We start from the raw sequence: 22,073 nt of genomic DNA, 5'->3' as shown, positions 1-22,073 counted from the left end.
TTGGTAAAAGATAGTCTAGAGGAATCGGATTCTTGTCCCCCTGCCCTACACCCTGATTATGACCTTCCCATTCCGCCATAGTGTTCACTGCCTCCACACCATCTGATATGTGTTCAGATGGAATACCAATGATCTCCCTTATGGCATTCGACTGATATATCTCTTGAGAGTCAGGAACCAAACTTATTTCATTAGTTTGGTTACCAACGAATGAAACTATTTTATCATCCGAGTTTTGTCGACAACCCGTAGGTGGGAATACTCTCGGGAGTTGATTATCTTCATTTTCCTCCACTGTCTCCTAATTCCTTTCAGTCCCGTACTCAGAAAATAATTTTAAATGATCATCCTCTGTACCTTGAACCTCCGACTGAGCAACAAACTTCACCATGTTAATTATCAGTGAGTTCTGTGCAAAGAAATCCAAGAAAAGTGCCACCGGGGGTTGGATCTCCTCGTTTTCCTCCACCCATGACGGTAGGATCTGCTCCACCCTCTTTGCCGGCGCTGTCTGTGGTACCGGCCCAAGTTTTGCTGTCGTTAGTTTGGCCTGCGCATGGGTAGAAGGATCGGGTCTCGATTTCTCTACTCCTGACGTAGAAGGATCGGGCCGCGTAATCTCTGCTCCCAACATAGCTGGATCGGGTCTCGGGTTACGGATCCTCCAGTTTTTCGTTACTAATGGCCCGTGGCTTGAGGCTGGGTCACTTAGCCTCTTGCTTGGGCCTTTTACCGCTGGCCCACTTCTGCCGAGATTTAAAGACTTCTAGGCCAGATTCACCCCCCCTTCCAGGCCCACACCCGGCCCATTATAATCCTGCCCCATTTCCTTTTCTATTAATAATTCTATAGTCATACGCAGATCTTCAATCTGCGACTTTGCTTCCCATAGCATTTTCAACGTCTCCCCTCGTCTGACACTCTACCTACCTGACTCTGTACATTGCACGTCTCTCTATCAGGGGCCTTACCCATCGCGTTACCCATTTGTACTAGCCTGCCTTCGTTTTCAGTCTGCTGTGCCCGTGGCTGTTCCACCATCAGAGCCTCCCTGTAAGACAAAGTTTGTGGTTGTGCCTTGATTATCATCCTTTTCCGATTGCTATCACTGTGCACTTTCCTCTTTTCATCGGAGAGGTCCCATAACGCTTCCCCTATCTTATTCCATCCATTTCCTTCTTCCCCAGGTACAAATATGAAATTCCTCCTCCCTCCACCTCCATATTCTGCCACTGCCAAATAACGCCCTCTCTAGTTTGAGCACCGTTGAACTATGAATCTACTACTGCCTACCCTTTTTGTAGTGTAGAACTCCTTTTGTTCTTCCATTGAGCATACCTCCATTGCCTTAGCCAACCACTGCACTGCTGAAGGGCCCAGGATTATCTTTGCCACCTTCTTCCATGTTTTTTCTGTGATAACCACCCTACCCCCTTCCTTTTCAGGAGTGAAGCATTTTGAGTCTATAACTAACTACTTAAACCACTGCATAGTGTATCAGTATAACCCAGTAAACGCCGTTGTGAGAACCGTCGTTAACTACCCAAACTAAAAGACTGAAGGAAGGCGAACCATCACTAGGAGAAAGTGTACGGAGAGAAAGTGTTCAGACTTATATTGAAGATTATTGCAAAATTAATATATATTTTTATATTTACAGATAAGAAACTTATATAGACTTGTAACATATTGTTATTACAGATAAATATTGACTAGTTACATATGTAACAGATAGATTATATAGAGTTGTAAAAATCTTGAAAGTTACATAATATTAATTTTCATTTTTAATAGTTTTTATTATTTTATCCCATTTGTAATTATGAGGTTGAAATTTATGAAGGTTTTAGACAATTATATCATTTCCAAATATTTATCATTTGTAAAGTTTTTAGAATTTTATAGTTCGATATAGGATTTATTTATTAGTTGTTAGAATCTAATTTTTTTTTTGTAATTTTGTATTTTTTAATTATTCAATTTCATTCAAAAATAAAAATATTTTTAAAAAAAGCACCAGGGATGCTCGAGAAATAACTCCACTTGACTCAAGCTTGTGTTTTGACTGGCCTAAGTTCGCCTTGGCTCAGCTCGCTCCCTGTTCGAGTAATTTGAATCAAGTCGAGCCTGGCCCAAAAGATTGGCTCAATTAAAACCCTAGATAAGGTTGTTTCTTGCCTGGTGGTTGCTAGCGAGTCACTGATGGCCTTTTCTCCTACTTAGGTGCCCTATATTAGTGGGTATGAGGTGTCCTCGGTACTCTTGTTTGAGCTGTCAAATGACATTGTTGTGCAACTGAATTTTGAAGGCAACATGAAGTCGAGACTTTTGGCAGGGGATGATTAGTTACAAAAGGATGGCTGTTTAGACACAGCAATGGACATATCGTTGGTTCCTATGAATGGGGACAATGTAAGAAATTGGGAATTAAAGAGACTCACATGTTCGATAAATTACGATGCAAGGGAAGTGAGCATAGATTATGGTAGGACTAGGGAGAGGGTGACAACTTTATGAAGCCTAATATTCTTTTATGGAGTGTTTTGGGGCTGAACAACATTAAGTTCTAGTTTGAATTTAGGACTCAACTCATTTCATCTCATCTAATTATTACAACTTTCCCAAATTCTTAAACAAAATACAATAAACAATTCAACATTTTCAAATCCCAAACAAAAATAATATATATATTTTGATAGGTAATCAAGAAATTATATTCATAGAAATAGGCAAAGTCCAAGTACACAGGTAGTATACATGAGAAACACCTAGCTAGAGGTTACAATAGAAAGTAGAAGGTCATGGACACTTAATCCATTACAAACTATGGCCCCCGCCCATAAGAACGAGGACTTAAATAAGAAAACTTTTAGTTCATTTGTTGTTCTCTTTTGATCCTCCAAGCTTCTAGCATTCCTCTCCCTCCTAATACACCAACACATACATATAGGAACCATTCGCGAAGTATCTGCTACTTGTGAATTACGATGAAGGCCTCTCAAGCTTGCGAGGAAATCCACCAATCTAATAGGCATGACCCATGACTATCCGATTCTTGTGAACAAATCATCCCACATGATTGTGGCCACTTCACAGTGTAAAAGCAGATGATCTACTGATTCCCCATGCTCTTACACATATAACACCAATCCAGCTCAATTAAAAAATAATATTCTAATAATATTTATTTAATTTTCAATTTTTTTCTCATCTCAACTCAGTATTCAAACCTCTCTAACAAGCGCCTTGATGGCAAAAATCTATTATACTATTGGAAGGTTGATATGGTGTGTTTGCAAGAAAAAAATAAGTTCATCAAGACCCACCCGTGGGTAGCCCAAGTGGTAAGGGTGAACTTGTGTGCATGTATCCTATGTCACAGGTTCGATTCCCCTTGGGATCTAATTGCGATTTAAGTGGGAGACCATGGCGGTGGGTTGTTGTGCTAGTCTCCTCAGGGGTTTAGGTTCCATGGGTGAGTCTTAAGGACTTTGCCATGGGGTGGTTCTCCTGCCATAAAAAAAGGTATCATTAGAAGCACTCGAGATGTTTCCTATGTGGGATGGACCTACCTTTCCTCTAAGTGGCTTTGGATGGTGTACTTGTAATGCGAGATGGGAGGGTCTTAAAGTTTTTGAAGGAGTATTGGGGATTTTTCGGTAGCGTGCTCTTTTAAGAGTGTTGAATGTGGTTTCGTGTGGGCTTTTGCGGGTATATGGGCTAAATCTGGATAGCTAAAGGTGTCTTTTGTGGGATGAGATTGTTGGCTTGTACTATCGGTGGGACTTGCCTTGGTGTATCGATGGGGATTTTAATGACACTTGTTTTCCGAGTGAAAGATTGGGAGAGTCTCATTGCTGTTATGCTATGGAGGAGTTTTCCAAGCTTATATTTGATTTGGATATTTTGGATTTACCTCTTGTTGGGGGCTCTTTCAAGTGGTCTAACAATCATGTTTGGTCTTTAGATCGGATTGAGTTTTGGTTTCTTTTTCTTGGGAGGCGCATTTTCCTAATTTGTGCCATAATTGACTTACTTGGGTATGTTCAGACTATTTTGCTATCATGTTGGAATGTGCCAGCTTTTGGGAGAGTTGATAGCCAAAAGGAGTCTCTATTTGTAGAGTTTTGGATTTGGAGGGTAAGGAGATTGTTGCTCTTTCGAATGCAGAGGTACTAAGGAAAGGCCAAATTACTTTGGAGCTTGAAAAGGTGACTTTAATGGAAGAGAAATCACAGAGACGAAAATCGTGCTCTTTGGCTCGTGGAAGGTATAAGTGCACAAAGTTCTTTGGAGTTCTTCGTGTTGCCGACTCACATAAGAGGAATGATGCCAATGAGGTGCTCTATATAGTTCGTCTTGTTTTTTGGATCATTTTGAGATAAAGGACCAAATTACCGGTGCATAGGACCGGAGTTTACTTTGCAGGGGTGGATCTAAAGGGTCTTGCCTTGGAGAAGTTCCCCGACATAAAAAAAAAAGGACCAAATTACCTTCTATTATGAATGTTTTCTTTGTGAAGAGGCGGAGGTCCATCTAGTGGCAAGTAAGATGGCTAATGTAAATCCCGACGATTGGATGGCTTTTTCCATGGCTTTTTTATAGTTTGTTGGGATGTAGTAAAGGGGGATAATATGAGGGTATTTTGGGAGTTTTATGCTTATGGGAAATTTGAGGGCCTTAATGCCACATTCATTGCACTTATCTCTAGAAACCTAAGACTCTGGATGTGAAGGACTTTTGCCCCTTTAGAGGTTGTTTGGATAGTGAGATGAGATGAGATGAGATGGTATGGCTTTAGATGAAAGTTGAATAAAAAATTTTAAAATATTATGTTTTAATATTATTATCGTTTTGAGATTTGAAAAACTTGAATTGTTTATTATATTTTGCGTGGGAATTTGAAAAAATTGTAATGATGAGATGAGGTGCGAGTGTTTCTCAATCCAAACGTCCTCTTAGTCTTGTATTTTTTTTTTTTTTTTGGGGTGGGGGGGCGGGGTGAAGAATGTATCTCAACGCATCAAAATGCTTTTGACAAGGGGAGACAAATATTGGATTCGATGCTCATTGCCATCGAGCTTCTGAAGATTAGAATCAGATCTAGAGTGTGGGGTATTTTATGCAAGTTGGATATGGAGAAGGCTTATGACCACATAAACTGGGAATTTTTTTATTATTTTGTTGGAAGGTGTGGCTTTAAGGATAGATGGCAAACTTGGAGACAAAGGTTGTCAAGTTGGAAAATGATATATTTATCAAGAGGAGGCAGAACCGCTTTGATAAAAAGTACTCATTCTAACTTCCCTACATATTTCCTATCATTGTTTTCTTTGCCAGTGGATGTGGTGAATCAGATTGAGAAGGATATTTCCAGATTTCTTGCCTGGAGGAATTGAGGAGGAGGTTAAGTTCCATTTGGTTAGCTGGGATAAGGTTTGCTACTTAATTTCTAGTGGTGGTTTTGGGAGTTAGAAACTTGTGGGTTTTCAACAAGGCTCTTCTTGGCAAGTTGCTTTGACGGTACCATAAAGAAGAGGATGACATTGTGGAGGGCTATTATTGATTCCAAGTATGGGTGTGAGTGGGGGGTTGGTGCTCCAAAGATGTCTATCTAGGATGCACATGGTGTGGGATTGTGGAAAAACAGGGCTGGTTGGGGTATCTTTCTTAGTCATCTCAAATTTGTGGTTGGTGATGGCTCCAAGATTAGATTTTGGCATGACACTTGGTGTGGAGAAGGGGCTCGCAAGGTTGCATTCCTGACTCTTTCTGATTGCGTTTGATTGGGATGCTTTGGTGGCGGAGCATTTATTACTTCATTGTGAGGTGGAAGGGCCATCTAGGTTGATATTTTTAGCAGGATTAGTTTGCTTGGGTAATATGCTTGAGAGGGTTGTGGAACTACTTGCCTGTTGGAGAGATCTTTCGGGAATTCCCCAAATTGCAAAAGTTGTATGCAGATTTAAGGTTTCGTTGCCTTGATGAAAATTTATGTTGGCTTCATACCATTAATTAAACTCTTTTGTACAAAAAATAATTAAACTAGGCAAATCTCTTTAATTGAAGTGTATTTACACTCAGGAAGTGGGTGTTAAAGGTGTCATATGTAGGTAAAGGCATTTCTAGGTTGGAGTTGATTTCATTGTTGGATTCATTCCATGAATTCTCAAAAATGTATTAATATGTTTAAATATATATATATACATGGTTGCTGCTGATTGTAGACAGCATGTTATTCGGTAAAATCATAGCATTAGAAAATAGGGTCCGAATCTCCTATCAATTATAGTATCTAATTGTGGAAGCAATAGTGTTGAATGAGTTTTGCTTCTGTTATCGTTGTCAGCCAGCTGTTTCTTTCCTATCTTCTCCCCCACTGCTTATGAAACAGGCAATGTTTACTAGCTTCTTCTTCCATTTGATTCTTGCATTGATTACTCATGATAAGGTCTAAATAACTTAAATTGGCCACATAATAAGAGTTTTTTAGTTCTAGCTTATATTATTTGGTTCTCTTAAGTTATTTAGTACTTGTATATTAATTATTTTGGGATCTAATTTGTTTCTTAGTTTTGTTTTATTTTTATAAGTTTGCTTTTTAGTTTTATAACTAGTGGATTTATAAAGATTATTGAATTTTAGAGGAAGTTGAAGAGTCGATAAGTTATTATTGTTGATCATAGATTTATTTTTATCATCATACAAAGGTCTTTGGTGCCTCTTCCGTTTAAGCAAAATTTGTAAGGTGTATCATCATTAATATCAGAGCATAAAGAGATTAAGGGGGTGATAATTTTGTATTATTTTTATTTAATAACTTCAAATATTCTCTCACATCATGTGGGGCCCACTACTTGTTATGATAAGAAAGATTTATTGGTGGATAAAACTATGATTTAGTCTATACTGACCCATTAATTCCTTGGCAGGGTACGTTGTATGTTGCTTGCTCGTTGAAGCTCTGTTTTCTTTAGTTAGTGTAACCGGTTATGTGCATCTGATTTGTTTTACAGTGTTCAAGATGACCTCTATAGACATTGTGGACTTATCTAGCGATGATGAATGTGGAGAGTTGCATTTGAAAGCTGTTAAGTCTGAGCCTCCTGTTGTTGGGAATAGGATACAACAAGAAGAAAGTAAGTTTCAACAGAAGCTCCAGTCGGAAACGCAATTTAAAAGGCAAGAATCCGAAGAAAATAGAAGCTCAAATGTTTTGAGTACTGGCCAAAGTTGCTCTAGTATACTGGATCAAGGGCACTCTCCGGTAGATGATTCAAGTCTTTCTTCCACATCACCTACATGTCCTGCACCGCTTTGTCGGCAGTTCTGGAAAGCTGGGAACTACAATGATGGGCTTGGTTCTAAAGTCTCACTTCAAAGTATGTTGTTGTTGCATATAACTTGTTAATGTCTGTTACACGGGTTTAGGGTTTAACCAGGTAGAAGATGTGCATTTGCATGGTCTCAGGGTTCTTCATCATAAAAAAAAAAAATTATTAATTTTTGTTTGACATGCATGTGGTGCTTTATTGAATTTTTGGTCTTTGACATGTTGGAAATTGTGTGGGCATCTCATAGTGTTCTAATTCCCTTTGCTCAGGGGGTTCTCTCGTATAATTTATTTGTTATAACCCTCTACGCTTGTCTAATGAGACTTAAATTACTTGTAAAAGAAAAATTGGTGCTTCCTAACACACCATCTGGGGGAGCACTGAGACTTGAGAGCTCATGTTTTTATGAATCGTAGCAAAAACTTCATGAATAATTGCAAGAGCTTTCTTAATAAGGTTTTAATAGAGTTTCATTATGTGGTGGGACCCCTTGTGAGTATGTTTAGATGTAAAAATTTTTTAAGATAAGTTTTCATGGAGGGTATAATAAATAATCTAACTTTTTGAAAAAAAACATGACTGATCCCATCAGGCTGCCCTTGGTGGCCAAAAACTCTGGCCACTATGTGGTAGCAAGAACATAGTCACCCTCTAGGCTCTGGTGGCCAGGCTGGCTGGCTGGCTACGTTTTTTTTTAATTTATGTTTTGTCTTTTAGGCTTTGTTTGGATAGCGAGATGAGATGAGATGATCTGTGAATATTAGTGAAATGGTTTGAGTTAAGATGTTTATGGGGGTTTTGGGAAAGGAAAAAGAAAAAGTTGAATAAAAATGTTATAAAGTTCAAATATTTTTAGAATATAAATTTTTAATATTATTTTTGTTTTGGGATTTGAAAAAGTTGAATTGTTTTTAGTGTTTTGTTTGGAAATTTGGAAAAGTTGTAATGATTAGATGAAAAAGTTGAATATTTAAAATTAAAGTGTTTGTGTTTGTGGTGTTTGGATATTGAGATGAGATGGGAGTATCTTGCTATCCGGACCAGGCCTTAATTTTTGGATGTTTTTGAAAATTCTAGAGAGTTTCTACTGTGTAATTGTTTTTTATTTTTCTTAAAGAAAACATGAAGATGTCAAAAACCCCTTGGTTGCCAAACATGGCCCTGTTTTAGATATTTCCTTGGTTTGGCTCTTCAGTTGGATGATAGTGATAAACCCTATTTGCTGTGCATGCAAATATCTGCATCAGTGGTCATTAAAGCTTGATCTTTTGTTCTCTAACATTCTATTTTTATTGTAATAGATGGCAAAAACTATCTACTTGTTCACCCAATGTTCCTTCATTCAAATGCAACTTCACATAAGTGGGCCTTTGGCGGTATGCACTTGTTTCACTAATTGCAATTACATATATTATTGGTGAAGCTATGGCAATTTTCATTACTAGCCCTTTTTGGTTGCTTCCTGTTTGCAGCTGTAGCAGAACTGCTTGACAATGCGGTTGATGAGGTGAACTTCTTATTTCGATCTTACTTGATATTGTTGTTTTTTTTTTTTTAAACTTGTGGTACTGGGGTTGTGTGTGTTCTCGAGTTGCAAATTGTTTGAAAGATAATTTTGGAATGGAATTACACCATAATTGTTTTGGGTGGACTTCATCTATTTCAGTAGAATAGCTCAAATATTCAATTTTTTTAGATCAAATAATTACTTCAATAAATGTTATTGAATTTCAAAAAAGTTAAAGAGACTCTTGAGGACCATGGCTATTTTGATACACTATATATGTAGCTTTTGGTCCATTTCCTTCAGCAAAGTTTGTGAGGTTGCTTATCGCAAACATTGAAATAAATGAGACAAAGGGGTTAGAAAATCAAGTTGTTGAACCAAAATATTGGAGATCAAAATGCTGATATTGGCATTCCTCTTAGGGTTCTATGTATTTTATGACGCCTCAAGGTAGCAAACTTAGTTACATTGAATATTTTCTTATTCGTTTGTATAACAAGTTTATGTAAAATTATAAACTATTAGGTTGAAAGACTAATTTATTCAGTCAGGTTCATTTTTATCACATAGAATGATCTTGGTTATGGCTACTGCATGGATTGTATATACTCCAGGTGTTCATTGCCTATTGTGTGATTATGTTTTTGATGTTTGGCTCTAACAATTGCATCCTATTCTCACGAGTTCTCCTTTTTCTTTTTTCCCTCTTTGATTGGATAGATCCGAAATGGGGCCACTTTTGTCGTTGTAGACAAAACCACAAATCCAAGGGATGGAAGTCCAGCATTGTTAATTCAAGGTAGTGTGTAATTGGAATGTTATCTAGCATATTCTGGGAGTCTGCATCAGTACATTTTATTCCATAATACATTTGCTGACTCATTTGTATAAAAAAACCTCATGACTTGCCACAGATGATGGTGGTGGAATGGATCCTGAAGCAATGAGGCAGTGCATGAGTTTTGGGTTCTCGGATAAGAAATCTAAATCAGCCATTGGACAATGTATGGATAGTGGCGTTCACTCTACAATTTGTTCTTATTATTTTCTTTTGTATTTATTGGTTTACTTGTAGCCTTCCAGATGGAAATGGTTTCAAGACTAGTACAATGAGACTTGGTGCAGATGTTATTGTCTTCAGCTGTCACACGAGTAACAGGTTTGAATTTAAAAGGGACTGATATTTTGTTATTGGTTATATATTCAGTAACCCATTTATAAGCCATGCTAGCTTGCTTGTACACACACACACACATGCATACACGTGTATACTTTGAATAATATGTATCAGTTTTTTTTAATAAAGAAAGTAGTACTTTATATCATGTAAGTACCATGTATTCAACGAATTTTCAAAAACCCTGGCCGGTAACTTTTGGGAGTGAGCAACTACCGACGTAATGTAAGGAAAAAGAAATGAAAGTCACCTCCATGCTATACACAGCAAAATCATTTTTACTGCAAATAGGGAAACCCGCTCTAGAAAGGACCAAAACACCTCACCTTTCTCAATACATCAAGCCACTTGAAACACTCCCATGTAACACATTTTGCCCCTAGCTTGGCCCAACAATCAGCCACTCTAATTACTTCCCTAAAGACACGTTCCATGTGAAGATAAAGTGGCTCGTAAGCTACCTAAATCTGGTCCAGTTTTTGTCTTGTTTAGGGAGTTCTTACCTCTTACGGCATGTGAAATCCTCTGATTTTTTTTTTTTTTTAACTTATTGAAAGGACATCCTTATTAATTTTTTAAATATAGTTATTGATGCATACACATAATATGTGAAAAGGTAAAACAATTTTCGTTCTGTCTCTCTCTCTTAATGATGTTGCCTATATGAATCTCTTGTTTGTCTACTCATATTAGTTTGTTACATGATCAGGATATTGACACAAAGCATCGGTCTCCTCTCTTATACATTTTTGACACGAACAGGCCATGACAGAATAGTAGTGCCTATGGTGAGTTTCATTGCTTTAAGTCAAGGTTTTAGTTGGATCATTTTGTTGTAACCAAACATTGTTAATCTATTTTCACTAATTTGTAAAAGGTGGTCAAGAATTGTGAACTTGTAGATGTTAGCTGGTCATTTTATGAGCAATAAATGTGTTAATATTATGTATGTCCATGCAATGTGCCTTGAGCATGCAAAATTTGTTTATTCAGGTAAGATGATTCACTATTTGTAGTACTTTGAGATTTTTCATGAAAGAATTAGGTTATCACTTATGATCCAAAAACATATTTTTGTTAAGTAAACATTCAAAACATATTATTGGCCTGGAGTATAATCTTAGATGCTAGTAAATTTAAGGTTTCAAAGTTAACTAGGTTTTGGGGTGTACTTTGAGGGGAAAAAAAAAGATGGTAGAATTGCTTTGGTGGGGCCACTTTCAATGCTAAGGTATTTTGTATGTTGAAAAGATTGAATGACGACTGGTTGGCTGTAAAAAGATGTATATGTCCAAAGCTGGTTGGATTACTTTGATCAAGAGTACTTTCTTGAATCCGCCTCTGTATTTCATGTATTTATTTTCACATTCGGCTAGTGTAGCTAACTACCTAGAAAATGTGCAGGGGAACTTCTTTTGGGGTGAGTTAGGAGAAGTGTTCAAATTTCACCTGATAAGCTGGGTGAGGAGTTGGGAACTTGATTTTCTTTTGGTGAAAGTATGCTCTTCGATCCACGTTTGTGGGTGAGGAGTTAGGAACTTGATTTTCTTTAATTGTGCACTCTTGTGGAAGTGGCTCTGGCGCAATCAGAATGAGAGGGAGACCTTGTGGAGAATGATGTAGACGCTAAGTAAGGATGTTTTTGGGATGGGTGGAGAAATTGAGGTCCAACGACTATATGGGATGGGATTTGGGAAGAATATAAGAAAAGGGTGGGGATGCTTTCTAAGCGTAATAGATTTGAAGTTGGAGATGGTACTAGGATCTGATCTTAGCATGAAGTGATGCAGTGGTATGGCTCTCAAAGAAGCCTGTTCGGCTGTGTAGGATGGTTCGTGTGAAGGATGCCTCAGTGGGAGATCTTTTGGAGTTATCTGGTGAACTCCCTTGATGGAATGTTAGCTTCATCAAAACAGAACATGATTGGGAGGTTGAGGCGTTTATTGTAGTTTTAATCTTTTGTACACCACTATTTTGAGAATAAGAGGTTAAAACAAGTTGCTTTGGCCCCATCCAAGAAAGAGAGGTTCAATGATCATTCTTTTAGTGTCCTTGTCCCTCGTGATGACAACCTTCTGCTTAATAGAAAATATGGAGAATATGGAAGACTATGATACCTTTAGGAACTTCATTTTTTTATTGGTTTGCATCTCTCAGTAAGATTCTTCAGATGAAAATAGGAGGAAAAGACACATTGATGTGATTGAGTGATGCTCTGTGTGCAAGAGGAGTGGGTAGTCTGTGGACCATCTTTTGTTACATTACCAGGTGGCTAGTGTTCTATAGAATGATTTAGTTGGGTTGGCTTAGTTGGAGTCATTGCCAGAAGCATAGTGAACCTTTTAACTCGTGGAGGGTCTGGCGGTAGTCCACAAATCTTAGGAGTGTGGAAAATGGTTCCTTAATGTCTCGTGTAGTTAATTTGGAGGGAAATAAATGATAAAAATTTTGAGAATCAAGAATGAATGATAGAGGAGCTCAAGACTTTCTTTTTCAACACTATTGCCTCTGGACAGCATCCATAGGTGTTAGTGGGCTTATTTAGGTGAGGTTTGGATACTGAGTTGAGATGAGATGAGATGAAAGTTGAATAAAATATTATTAGAATATTATTTTTAATATTATTTTTGTTTTGGGATTTGAAAAAGTTGAACTGTTTATTATATTGTGTGGGAGTTTGGAAAAGTTGCAATAATTAGATGAGAAATGTTTTTATTGAAATAATTGTTACTTATATAAAATTATTTTGTTTTATGATTCCGTGGACTGTTATGGTGCTGCATGTTCTGTTATCCCCTTGCTGTTGACGTTTCTCTTACTCTGGTACCCACCATTGTTGCTATTGCAGGTGGACTACAAGTTTAATACATCCACTGGCACTCGGGAAATACTACGTGCTAAAGAGCATTTTATGTCTAATCTTTCCATAATGTTGCAGTGGTCTCCATTTTCAACAGAATCAGAGCTTTTGAAGCAAGTAAGATCATTTGACTTTTTTTTTTCCCTTCCATTATATCTTGCTCTTTTCTGCACATATTCATTGTGTTAGTGTTTAAATATTTAAATATGTTCATTTGGTTAACTGAAGTGGTTTTACTTTGAGCTATCAAATGAGTTCATAATGGTGAATTGCACTTCTCTTTCTTGATTGATTAATTACCCATGCACCCAGGTCTTGATCCCCTCCACCCCATTCTTATAGGGAATGGCCATTGGTGAGTTTTACCACAATATAATTTATGTTTATGGAGGTGGGCTCATTTTATGAAGTTTGATAACCAAATTTTTGCACTCATCACTGATTGTAGTAGAAGGCAATTGCATAGATTTTTCTTGCAGTTTTTAGCTTTCTGAATTCTTTACAAGCTTCATTTTGTTTGATCTTCAATATGATGGCAGTTTGATGACATTGGGCCTCATGGCACCAAGGTTATTATCTACAATTTGTGGTTCAATGCTGATGGGGATGTGGAACTTGACTTTGAATCAGATCCTCAGGTTAATACTTCAATTGTCCACTATCCTTTTTCTTGCCTTTTTAGTATAATTTCCAATGAGGGGACTCGGTGGCTGCAGGATATTCGTATTAGTGGGGAGTCCAAAAGAATTGAGACATTACATGCTTGGAAGGCTACAAATGAGCAGCACATTGCTAATCAATTCCATTATTCTCTCCGTGTAAGCCTGCTATAAGATTATGTACTTCAATCAGATATCTAGGAAGTCAATTTTGTTTTAGCTTGGTTCTTCATTCTCTACAGGTATACTTGTCCATCTTGTACTTGCGAGTACCTCAAACATTCAACATAATATTGCGTGGACGAGTTGTTGAGCATCATAATATTGCCGATGATCTCAAATTTCCAGAATTCATTTTGTATAGACCTCAATGTGGTGGATGTATTGAGGTTTATTAAATTTTAGCCAACTCTTTCTTATCTGCTTACTCTCATGGTCTTCACTGAAAGTATTGAGTTTTGTGGATTTTATATCTGAAATGTTGTATCACTTTCCAGTTTCCAGGACACGTTGATGGTATCTAATTAACTGCTTTATTAGTTGTCTAACAGAAGTACTCACATAGATCTTTGGAAATTGATGATGATACGTACCAATTCATGCCCAAGAAAACTGTCACATTTACTGTTCATATGAACAGTAAACGATCAGTACCAAAATGTGAGTGTCCATTTTCTTGGGGGTGAATTGGTTCGTGTCAGTTGCAGGAAGTATACAAGAGAGACACCTATTTAGGAGAAAAAGTTTACAAGAAAATCAGTCATACTTGGTTCACTATTTCTTTTATGGGATCGGCATGCTTAGTTCATTAAAACTCTATAGAGGTAGGCCAAAGGAAAAGGATATTGATTAAAAAAAGGTCTTGAGCTCTTTCATCATCCGTTCATGGTCCTCAAAGTTGTCTTATTTTCCTTCCAAGTACATCAAATGAGATAAATAGGACCATCTTCTGCATTGGTACAATTCGCAGGTTGCCACCTAGCCTTCTCTAAGACTAAAAAAGATCCTTCTGAGCATGACCCAAGCCAATCTAATCTAATTGAAGAAACTTTCTGTGAATTTGCAATCTCACGATGAAGTGGAAAATGATCAATGGACACCAATCGATCATGATTATGTCTCTTCCTTAACTCGTCCATGGTGAGAATCTTCCCAAGAGTGATTGTCCAAGCAACAAATGCAGCTCTCAATGGGACCTTTGTCCGCCAAATGATCTTCCAAAAATGAGCCATTTTTTTAATTCTCTGGCCTGGCTGTTGTTACGACGGTTTCTTTGTTGTTAAAGGCCATTGCATAAAGGTCTATTTGTTCTTGAAGGAAATCCTTTTTCATTTAACCCCTGGTTGATGGTTTTTATATCCTTTTTTTCCCAGTTAAAAGCAACTCAAATACCCCTATGGTTGACCTCTCTTTCAGCCTTATTTTTTTTTTTTACTTGATGTGGTTTTTAATGAATTTTACATTGGTTGGTATTTTACTTATCAAAATAGAAAAACATTGCTTGCTATTTATTAAGAAAAAATAATTTTTTGGTTGGTCTACATGCGTGTATTTCTGTTATAATTATTAAGTTTTTTGTGCATAGAACCTACAGGGGATACACTTTTATATAGGCTCTCAGTTTTTGGTGGCTGATATCGATAGTGGCTATCGAGTACGTTAGCTTTCTCTTGTTTTACCATGCAGGGTCAAGTTATAACTACAATTGGATTTCTTAAAGAAGCTCCACAGGTCAGCTTTCATGGTTTCAACGTCTACCATAAGAACCGTCTAATACTGGTAATCATTATTTGCATAAATAAGTTTCTTATGTTGGTTTTGCTCTGTTACTAAGAAATGGAAATGCAACTCAAGCATCCATTCGGGATGGCATCCTTGGCTTCACTTTCCACTCTATAGTGAGAGGCAATTCTATTAGGTGGAAAGTCATTGGCTATTGTTCTTCTTGCTGTTGTAATCATGGCGACATTTTACTGTTTATTGTTGCAATTAGACATGGAGCAGCTCTTTCATTTTATTGTAAGAATGTACATTCTGTCAGCTCTTCCCCTCCCCGCATGATCCTTTACCACACCATGTTATTTATGAGTGCACTTAAGTCTTTGCTATTTAATCTTTCCTTGCAGCCGTTTTGGCAGGTTGTGAGTTATTCTGACAGTCGGGGCCGAGGAGTTGTTGGTAAATACTGCTAGATCCCTCTTTGTAATATTACTACTATTATTTTTGTTTAGAGGTTGATTATTTTGAAATTTCAGTTGCTAGGTGCCTAATGATTAATGATTCATGGTATCATTTTAGGTGTTCTACAAGCTGAGTTCATTGAGCCAACTCACAACAAACAAGATTTTGAGAGAACTTCACTTTTCCAGAAGCTTGAATCTCGGTTGAAGGAAATGACTTTGGAGTACTGGTAAGCTTCTTATAGCATGAAAGAATGTTACCCTCAAACAACATTGTCCACCTTGAAAAATCAATAAAAAATACCTATGAAAGAAAAATAAATAAATAAAGTTTAAATGCATTTCCGTGCTTTTGCTTTATTTGAGAAGTCATAATTCTTTTTTAGTATTTAATTTGCTTTATTCGAGATTAAGTTGAGGATAGTTTTGAAAACTTAATATCTTATTTGAAAGACACTGCTCTAACTAATGCCTTGTTAAAAAGTTGGATTCCTAAATAGACCACCCATTATGATGGATGGGTAAACCCCTAGGGGTTGGCTCAAGTGGTAAAGGCCTTGGGCTTAGGGGTATGCTGCCTCTAGGTCTAAGGTTCAAATCCCCTTGGGCACAAACAATTTCTAGGGGCCATCGGGCTGGGGGATTCCTAAATAGACCACCCATTATGATGGATGGGTAAACCTCTAGGGGTTGGCCCAAGTGGTAAAGGCATTGGGCTTAGGGATATGCTCTCTCTAGGTCTAAGGTTTAAATCCCCTTGAGTGCAAACAATCTTTAGGGGCCATCGGACTGGGGGATTTCCCCTTGAATTATCCGAGGTGCACTTGCGGGAAGCTCCTCATTGTCATCATGTGTTTAAATAGGTCTTTGGTTAAATGCATTGGAAAACTGGAATGGGCTGTCATTTCTATGGTGGAGATATTGCTTAGTTTTAGGTAGAGGAGATCTGTAATGTTTACGTGATGAACGTTACCTTTGGCAGGGATTATCATTGTGGACTCATTGGATATCAGGTCAAAAAAAAGCTCCGTGCACCAGAGTTACTGCAGATTTCATCTCATAGTAAACATTCCCCCGCAATTGGTAGTGCAAAAGCCGGACTTGTAATTTCAGAACAGCTCATTCCCAAGTCTCAATTCGGATCTAAGCATGGTGATTTAAGTTTAAATGAAAACCCATTATTTTTAAACCTAATAAATGTTGCTCAACATATGATTGGTCTTATTGTTGTAGGGTTATTAGAGAAGAGAAAAGAACACGTTGATTTAATAGAAGTAGAAAGGGCCAAAAGGATGGCGGTGGAAGTGGCCAATGTAACTGATGCTGGGTACAATCAGGAGATACAGGTATGGGTGGTTAAATTTTATATTTATTTTCGCTGACCTTCAATGTACATGATTCATTCACTCCAGCTCAAAATTTTAGACTTCTTTCCTATTTGCTTTGATGCAGCTTAGGTTGCGTTTGGGTAGTAAGGTGATCTCAGATATTCTGTAACTAATAATGAAAAAGTAATAATAAAATATTAAATAGTAGTGAATAGTAGTAAAACATAATGAAAAGCAGGTGAAAAGTAATGATAAAATAATAAATAGTAGTGGAGTATTTTCAGAATACTTTAGTACCCAAAATATTTTCAGAATAATCTAAATATTCATTCATTTGATGTAAAATTTAATGCACAGTATTTTTGGGTTCCATTTTAATGATCCTCAGCGTCCAAAAAAACATGAATACCTTATATAAATTCTGATATTATGAAAATTCATCCCTTCCCTCCCTCTTTTTGCATGCAGAATGGAAAACGTTAACCTATATCTTCCTCCATTTTAATCCTGCCTGTTACTTTCGTTACATTTCCAGCACCGTTTTTGGAGCCAAAATGCACAATTTCGTTGCTGTATAGAATACTACAGCTTGGATAGCAGACTTTTATATTTTCTTTAACTGCTTAATTTGATACCAGTGATGCACCATGTCATGCACTCTTTTATCATAGCATGATCTCATACCCCAAAAAAAGAGAAAAATGTTGCTGACTTATTTAATATGTATTGGTAGCCACTAGTTACTGCTGGGAACCAACCAAAAGATCAGGAGGCTGTCAACTTGTTGCAAGAAAACAAGAAGCTCCGAGCAAAGTAAGTATGACAAATTTTAGTCGTCCATGGATATCTCACTTGCACTTAGCCACAGAATAGATGCAAGGGATGATTATTATGATTATTATTATTGCTAATCCCCGTATGCACCTGCTTGGACTTAAAACACATGAACTCCCCTTTCCCTCTCCTCTTAAATTGTGAGACTCTGCCATTTGATAGAGCTTCTTGACTAGATTAATTCGAGAATTCAGATATCAGGGGTTCACATTTTGGTCATAATTTGAGAGATCATATTAGCATCATGTTTCGTGTCTTGAAAAAATCTAACAGTTGCAGTCAACTCATGCTCATTTAAGACCTTCATTTATGAGTTTGTTTTATGTTTCCAGATGTTTGCAGTATGAGAAGAGGGAAGAAGAACTTAAGTTCAAGGTACTTTGAATGGCAAAAAATGTCATTACCTGTATTCTTGATCTCTCTGTGATTTCTGTTCTCGTGTGTTCTAGGAAGAATTTCCTTTCACCAGTTGATAAGAATCATTCTTTGCATATGTAGGTGACACATATCAAAATTGCAATAGAGGAGGTTTATCGGGAATACAATCGGATGTTGGGCGAATTAGAATCATTGGAGACAGTCAAGGAGGAAAACAAAGTATAAATGTAGTTTTTTGCCCTTTTTCTTCAATTATTTCAAATGTAGAAGTCGTGTAGCCTACAAACAGTGGGGGTGAGAATGATGGGGTAGTTGCAAGTGAAAGCCTGGGTACCAGGGCTTTTTCTTCCCCCGAAGTTTTGTTGTTGTATATTTCTTTAGCCCTCCTTTTTTCCTGGACAAGGTTATATTTCTTTAGCCCTCCTATGAAGGAGTTGAAAATTTTTTCATTCCAGCAGTGGTCGACTGCCAGGTTATGTTTATCACTGTTGCACTTGCGCTGCCTTTTTTCCTACCATTTTTTAAACCACTTAAACAGCTGGAAGATTGCCCCAATGGTTGAAGACTTCTCTACCTTCAAACAATGGCAAGTACAAACAGTACATCGATCACAAAATCGATGCGGGCACACTATAAATTGTCGGGTTATATGTTATCAATGTTTCTCAGTTAGATTTACTAACATGTGAGGGGCATTGATTTCGGCCCCTTTCTGGTAAGCCATTGCTTTTAACTTCAACTTGCAGGGAATCTAAAGGTGCATTGCAGTTTATGCCCGAGAATAGAGCTTTTCTAGTTCAACTACAGTCTTTCTGCTTGGGAAAGATGGTTTAATCTGGACTTCGAGGAGCCACTTTTTGGTATTCGCCGAGGCACTAGTGGTCCAAAAAATGCCCCCCCTTCCCCCATTAAATCTTCCGAGGGCCGGAGAGATCAATATATAATAGAAATTCAAGCACTTGGAAAAGGTATATAATGAACGAAAGGGAAAATAAATTCCTTGCGGATGTACATGAACAATCAAGTGAAGAAAAATAGGTCTAAATATTAAAATAAATGATATTTGTAATTATGGAATGTACAAGTGTCATGAGTAAATATCAGATTTACATAAAAAAAATTAATTTTTTAATAACGAATTTAACTCTTTTTTGAAAGGAGTTTGGTATTTTTACAACTAATGATTGTATTTAGCAGTATTCAATTATTCATTTATTTCAATTGAATTTCTTGCTCTTGTGATTTTAAGATTCATGAAATTGTAGTAATTTCATCGAGAATTCGTCTAAACTTGTTAACAATACTAACAGTTTAGAAACATTATTTTTAGTGGGACCATTATTCATTCCTGTCTGTGAAAGAATGAGTGGATTTGAGAATTTATTTAAGTAGATACACAATTTATATATATATATATATATATATATTACGTACCGTCTCGTACCACAATGATGGAATGATTGATCAGATCTATATTTCTTGGTTACATAGCCTTAGATAACTTATAATCTACTATACTTTTTCCTCCATTTGCGTCAGTTTTTTTTTTTTTTTTTTTTTAATAAAAAGAATAATTTTATTCCTCAACAAAGCCTTACAACAGCTCTTGAGATACAATCGATTGAATGCAAAATAGAATTTCTTCCACATCTATAAGATCCTCTTGTAGAGATAAAGCTTCTCGAGCAAAAATATGAGCCAGCGTGTTTGTTGACTCTTCTAGTGTGTTTAACTGACCATTTACCAAAGGAATTGAGCAAAGCTTTGGTATCCTCAATTAACTAACTTGCCCGACTCTAATCTGAGTTTGCATTTGACAAATTATTCACAACTTGCCAAGCATATCCTTCTAATATGAGTGAATTAATGTCCATGTCTTTACAAATATTAGCTGTTACCATAAATGCATAAGACTTAGCCACCCAAAGTGTAGCATTTATAGCTCCAGGAGCACAAAGAGATTCAATCACCTGCCATTCTCCATCAGGAATAATTAGTCTTATGCCAATCTTTCATTTCTCTTTATTGATGCATCCCAATTAACTTTATAAAATAGATTAGGAGGCTTTTCCATCACTGTTAAATTTGTGCAATCTGCTACTGTTGAGGCTTGTTTGGAATCTGAGCATGTTTAAAAGCTTGCCAACTCTCCTTTGCTTTGTTGAGGATGAAGGTAGGATGTCCAAAATTTTTACCATGGATAAAATTATTTCTTCTATGCCAAATCATCCTAAAGGTAGCCCCCAGTCATCGAAAAGGGGGACTCTCTGGACTCTATCTACTCGAAATGTTTACAATCTTTCTTACTCTCTCTTATTATTACTGATTTGGGTATTGGAGACTCCGTCCAGTCACCACCATAATCGCCGGATCCCAGAGTTGCCTCGTGTTTGCAATATACAAGAAGAAGACTCGAGTCATCAAGGGCCAGGCCCCTAAGTATACGAAACACACCGTCAACAAGTGATGGACACTTTTAATAGAAAAAATGTCATCCTTTGTGTAATGCCACACAAGTATGTCCTGCTTTCTTCCAATGCAAATTGGAATTATTTGAATTAGATTAACCTCTTAGGATGAGAAGAGGGGATTCAGCTTACTTAGATTCCAAGCATTCACTTCATTGTCCTTGCATCTTCATTAGCATTCATCATGGGAGAGATTGAATCCTCAGAGTGGGGTTTTATGATCCATTGATCTTTCCAAATTCTAACTTTCCTTCCATCACCAATCCACCCTTCTTCAATAATTTTTTCCTTGCTATGATCCATTGAATCCTCCATTTGCGTCATTTAATCCTTGGGGCGGATGTCCTTCCAAAACATTTCTATTAATTAAGGTTTATTAAGGTTAAGTGTTCGTAATAAGAAAGAAATTATTGTGCATAACATATAAAAACAATCTCATAATTAAAATAGTTCCAACATATCAATATATACGATTGGCGTACTGGATAAAAATGATATATATATATTTATATATATACACTCTGATCATGATTTGCTTTTGGCAGGTGGTAATTATGTGGTGCATGGAGGTGAAGACACATCATGTGTAATGCACGTTACAAGCATGACAGGGAAACTTGTAATTGCAGATCAAGATAAGCTCGACCTACATGGCTGCAACTTGCATGTTTGTTTAATATATATTCGGCCGGGCAGCCCCAACCAACACTGCCCAAACTTCTTTCTTCCAGACTCCACCATGCCCGCTGCCCGAAACCCTAGCTACCTAGCACCAAAGTGTTTTCCCTTAGAAGAGCTTGGAGGCTGAAGCCTCTATATATATGCCCTTATCAAAACCCTCAAATCTGATCTCCTCCACCACCATTATTACTTCTTCCTCATGATCTTCTCGATCTATATATCTACGGTATGTTCTAGCAGCTAGATATATATCTCTTCTTTAGTTAGCATTTCTTCTTCCAAAAACTTCATGTTCTTTCTTAGTTAAGATCTCTCCTACTCATGATTATACTGAACATGTTAAGCACTCTGCAGGCATCCAAAATTTATATAAGTGGGTGTGTGTGTGTGTGTGTTGGGTTGGGTTTGAAAATGCATTTTGAATACTACATGATGATAGTTTGGGATCATGAAGAGCTTAGCTTTGTTTACAATACTGCATATACATATAGTGCAAAAAACTTCCATCCGTCTGTGACATATATTGTGAGCAGAGCGGCCATATTTTGCACAGAACGACTGAAAATGAAAGTGCCAAGACTGAGATTTTGAGTGCTTTTTGCTGCTTCTATAAGAGGTTCATGTGATCTTTTTGCTACACATGAAAACCTCTGTTAGATTATTTGCC

At 37.1% G+C, this 22,073-nt stretch overlaps 1 protein-coding gene across 13 annotated transcripts in view; it reads left to right on the top strand.

Moving 5' to 3' along the window:
- The window catches only part of LOC122281142 (protein MICRORCHIDIA 6), a 32,597-nt gene extending 13,858 nt beyond the window's left edge, over window positions 1-18,739 (top strand). For 12 of the 13 annotated variants that reach the window (XM_043092427.1, XM_043092431.1, XM_043092437.1 and 9 more), the window contains 19 exons: window positions 7,017-7,382; window positions 8,636-8,710; window positions 8,807-8,841; window positions 9,562-9,640; window positions 9,756-9,845; window positions 9,925-10,000; window positions 10,728-10,806; window positions 12,867-12,995; window positions 13,418-13,516; window positions 13,595-13,696; window positions 13,780-13,926; window positions 15,224-15,316; window positions 15,664-15,715; window positions 15,836-15,947; window positions 16,700-16,869; window positions 16,951-17,063; window positions 17,779-17,858; window positions 18,212-18,254; window positions 18,378-18,739. In XM_043092427.1, the coding sequence (XP_042948361.1) occupies window positions 7,017-7,382; window positions 8,636-8,710; window positions 8,807-8,841; window positions 9,562-9,640; window positions 9,756-9,845; window positions 9,925-10,000; window positions 10,728-10,806; window positions 12,867-12,995; window positions 13,418-13,516; window positions 13,595-13,696; window positions 13,780-13,926; window positions 15,224-15,316; window positions 15,664-15,715; window positions 15,836-15,947; window positions 16,700-16,869; window positions 16,951-17,063; window positions 17,779-17,858; window positions 18,212-18,254; window positions 18,378-18,482 (2,045 nt within the window). In that variant the 3' untranslated portion in view covers window positions 18,483-18,739. The remainder of the gene's footprint in view (window positions 1-7,016; window positions 7,383-8,635; window positions 8,711-8,806; window positions 8,842-9,561; window positions 9,641-9,755; window positions 9,846-9,924; window positions 10,001-10,727; window positions 10,807-12,866; window positions 12,996-13,417; window positions 13,517-13,594; window positions 13,697-13,779; window positions 13,927-15,223; window positions 15,317-15,663; window positions 15,716-15,835; window positions 15,948-16,699; window positions 16,870-16,950; window positions 17,064-17,778; window positions 17,859-18,211; window positions 18,255-18,377) is intronic. The other variant, XM_043092439.1, reaches the window with a different exon arrangement.
- The last annotated feature ends 3,334 nt before the right edge of the window (window positions 18,740-22,073 follow it).

Source organism: Carya illinoinensis, chromosome 11, assembly GCF_018687715.1.
Source record: "Carya illinoinensis cultivar Pawnee chromosome 11, C.illinoinensisPawnee_v1, whole genome shotgun sequence".
Classification (NCBI taxonomy): domain Eukaryota; kingdom Viridiplantae; phylum Streptophyta; class Magnoliopsida; order Fagales; family Juglandaceae; genus Carya; species Carya illinoinensis.
The sequence above is the reverse complement of the archived record's forward strand: the minus strand, read 5'-3'. Positions and strand labels throughout refer to the sequence as shown.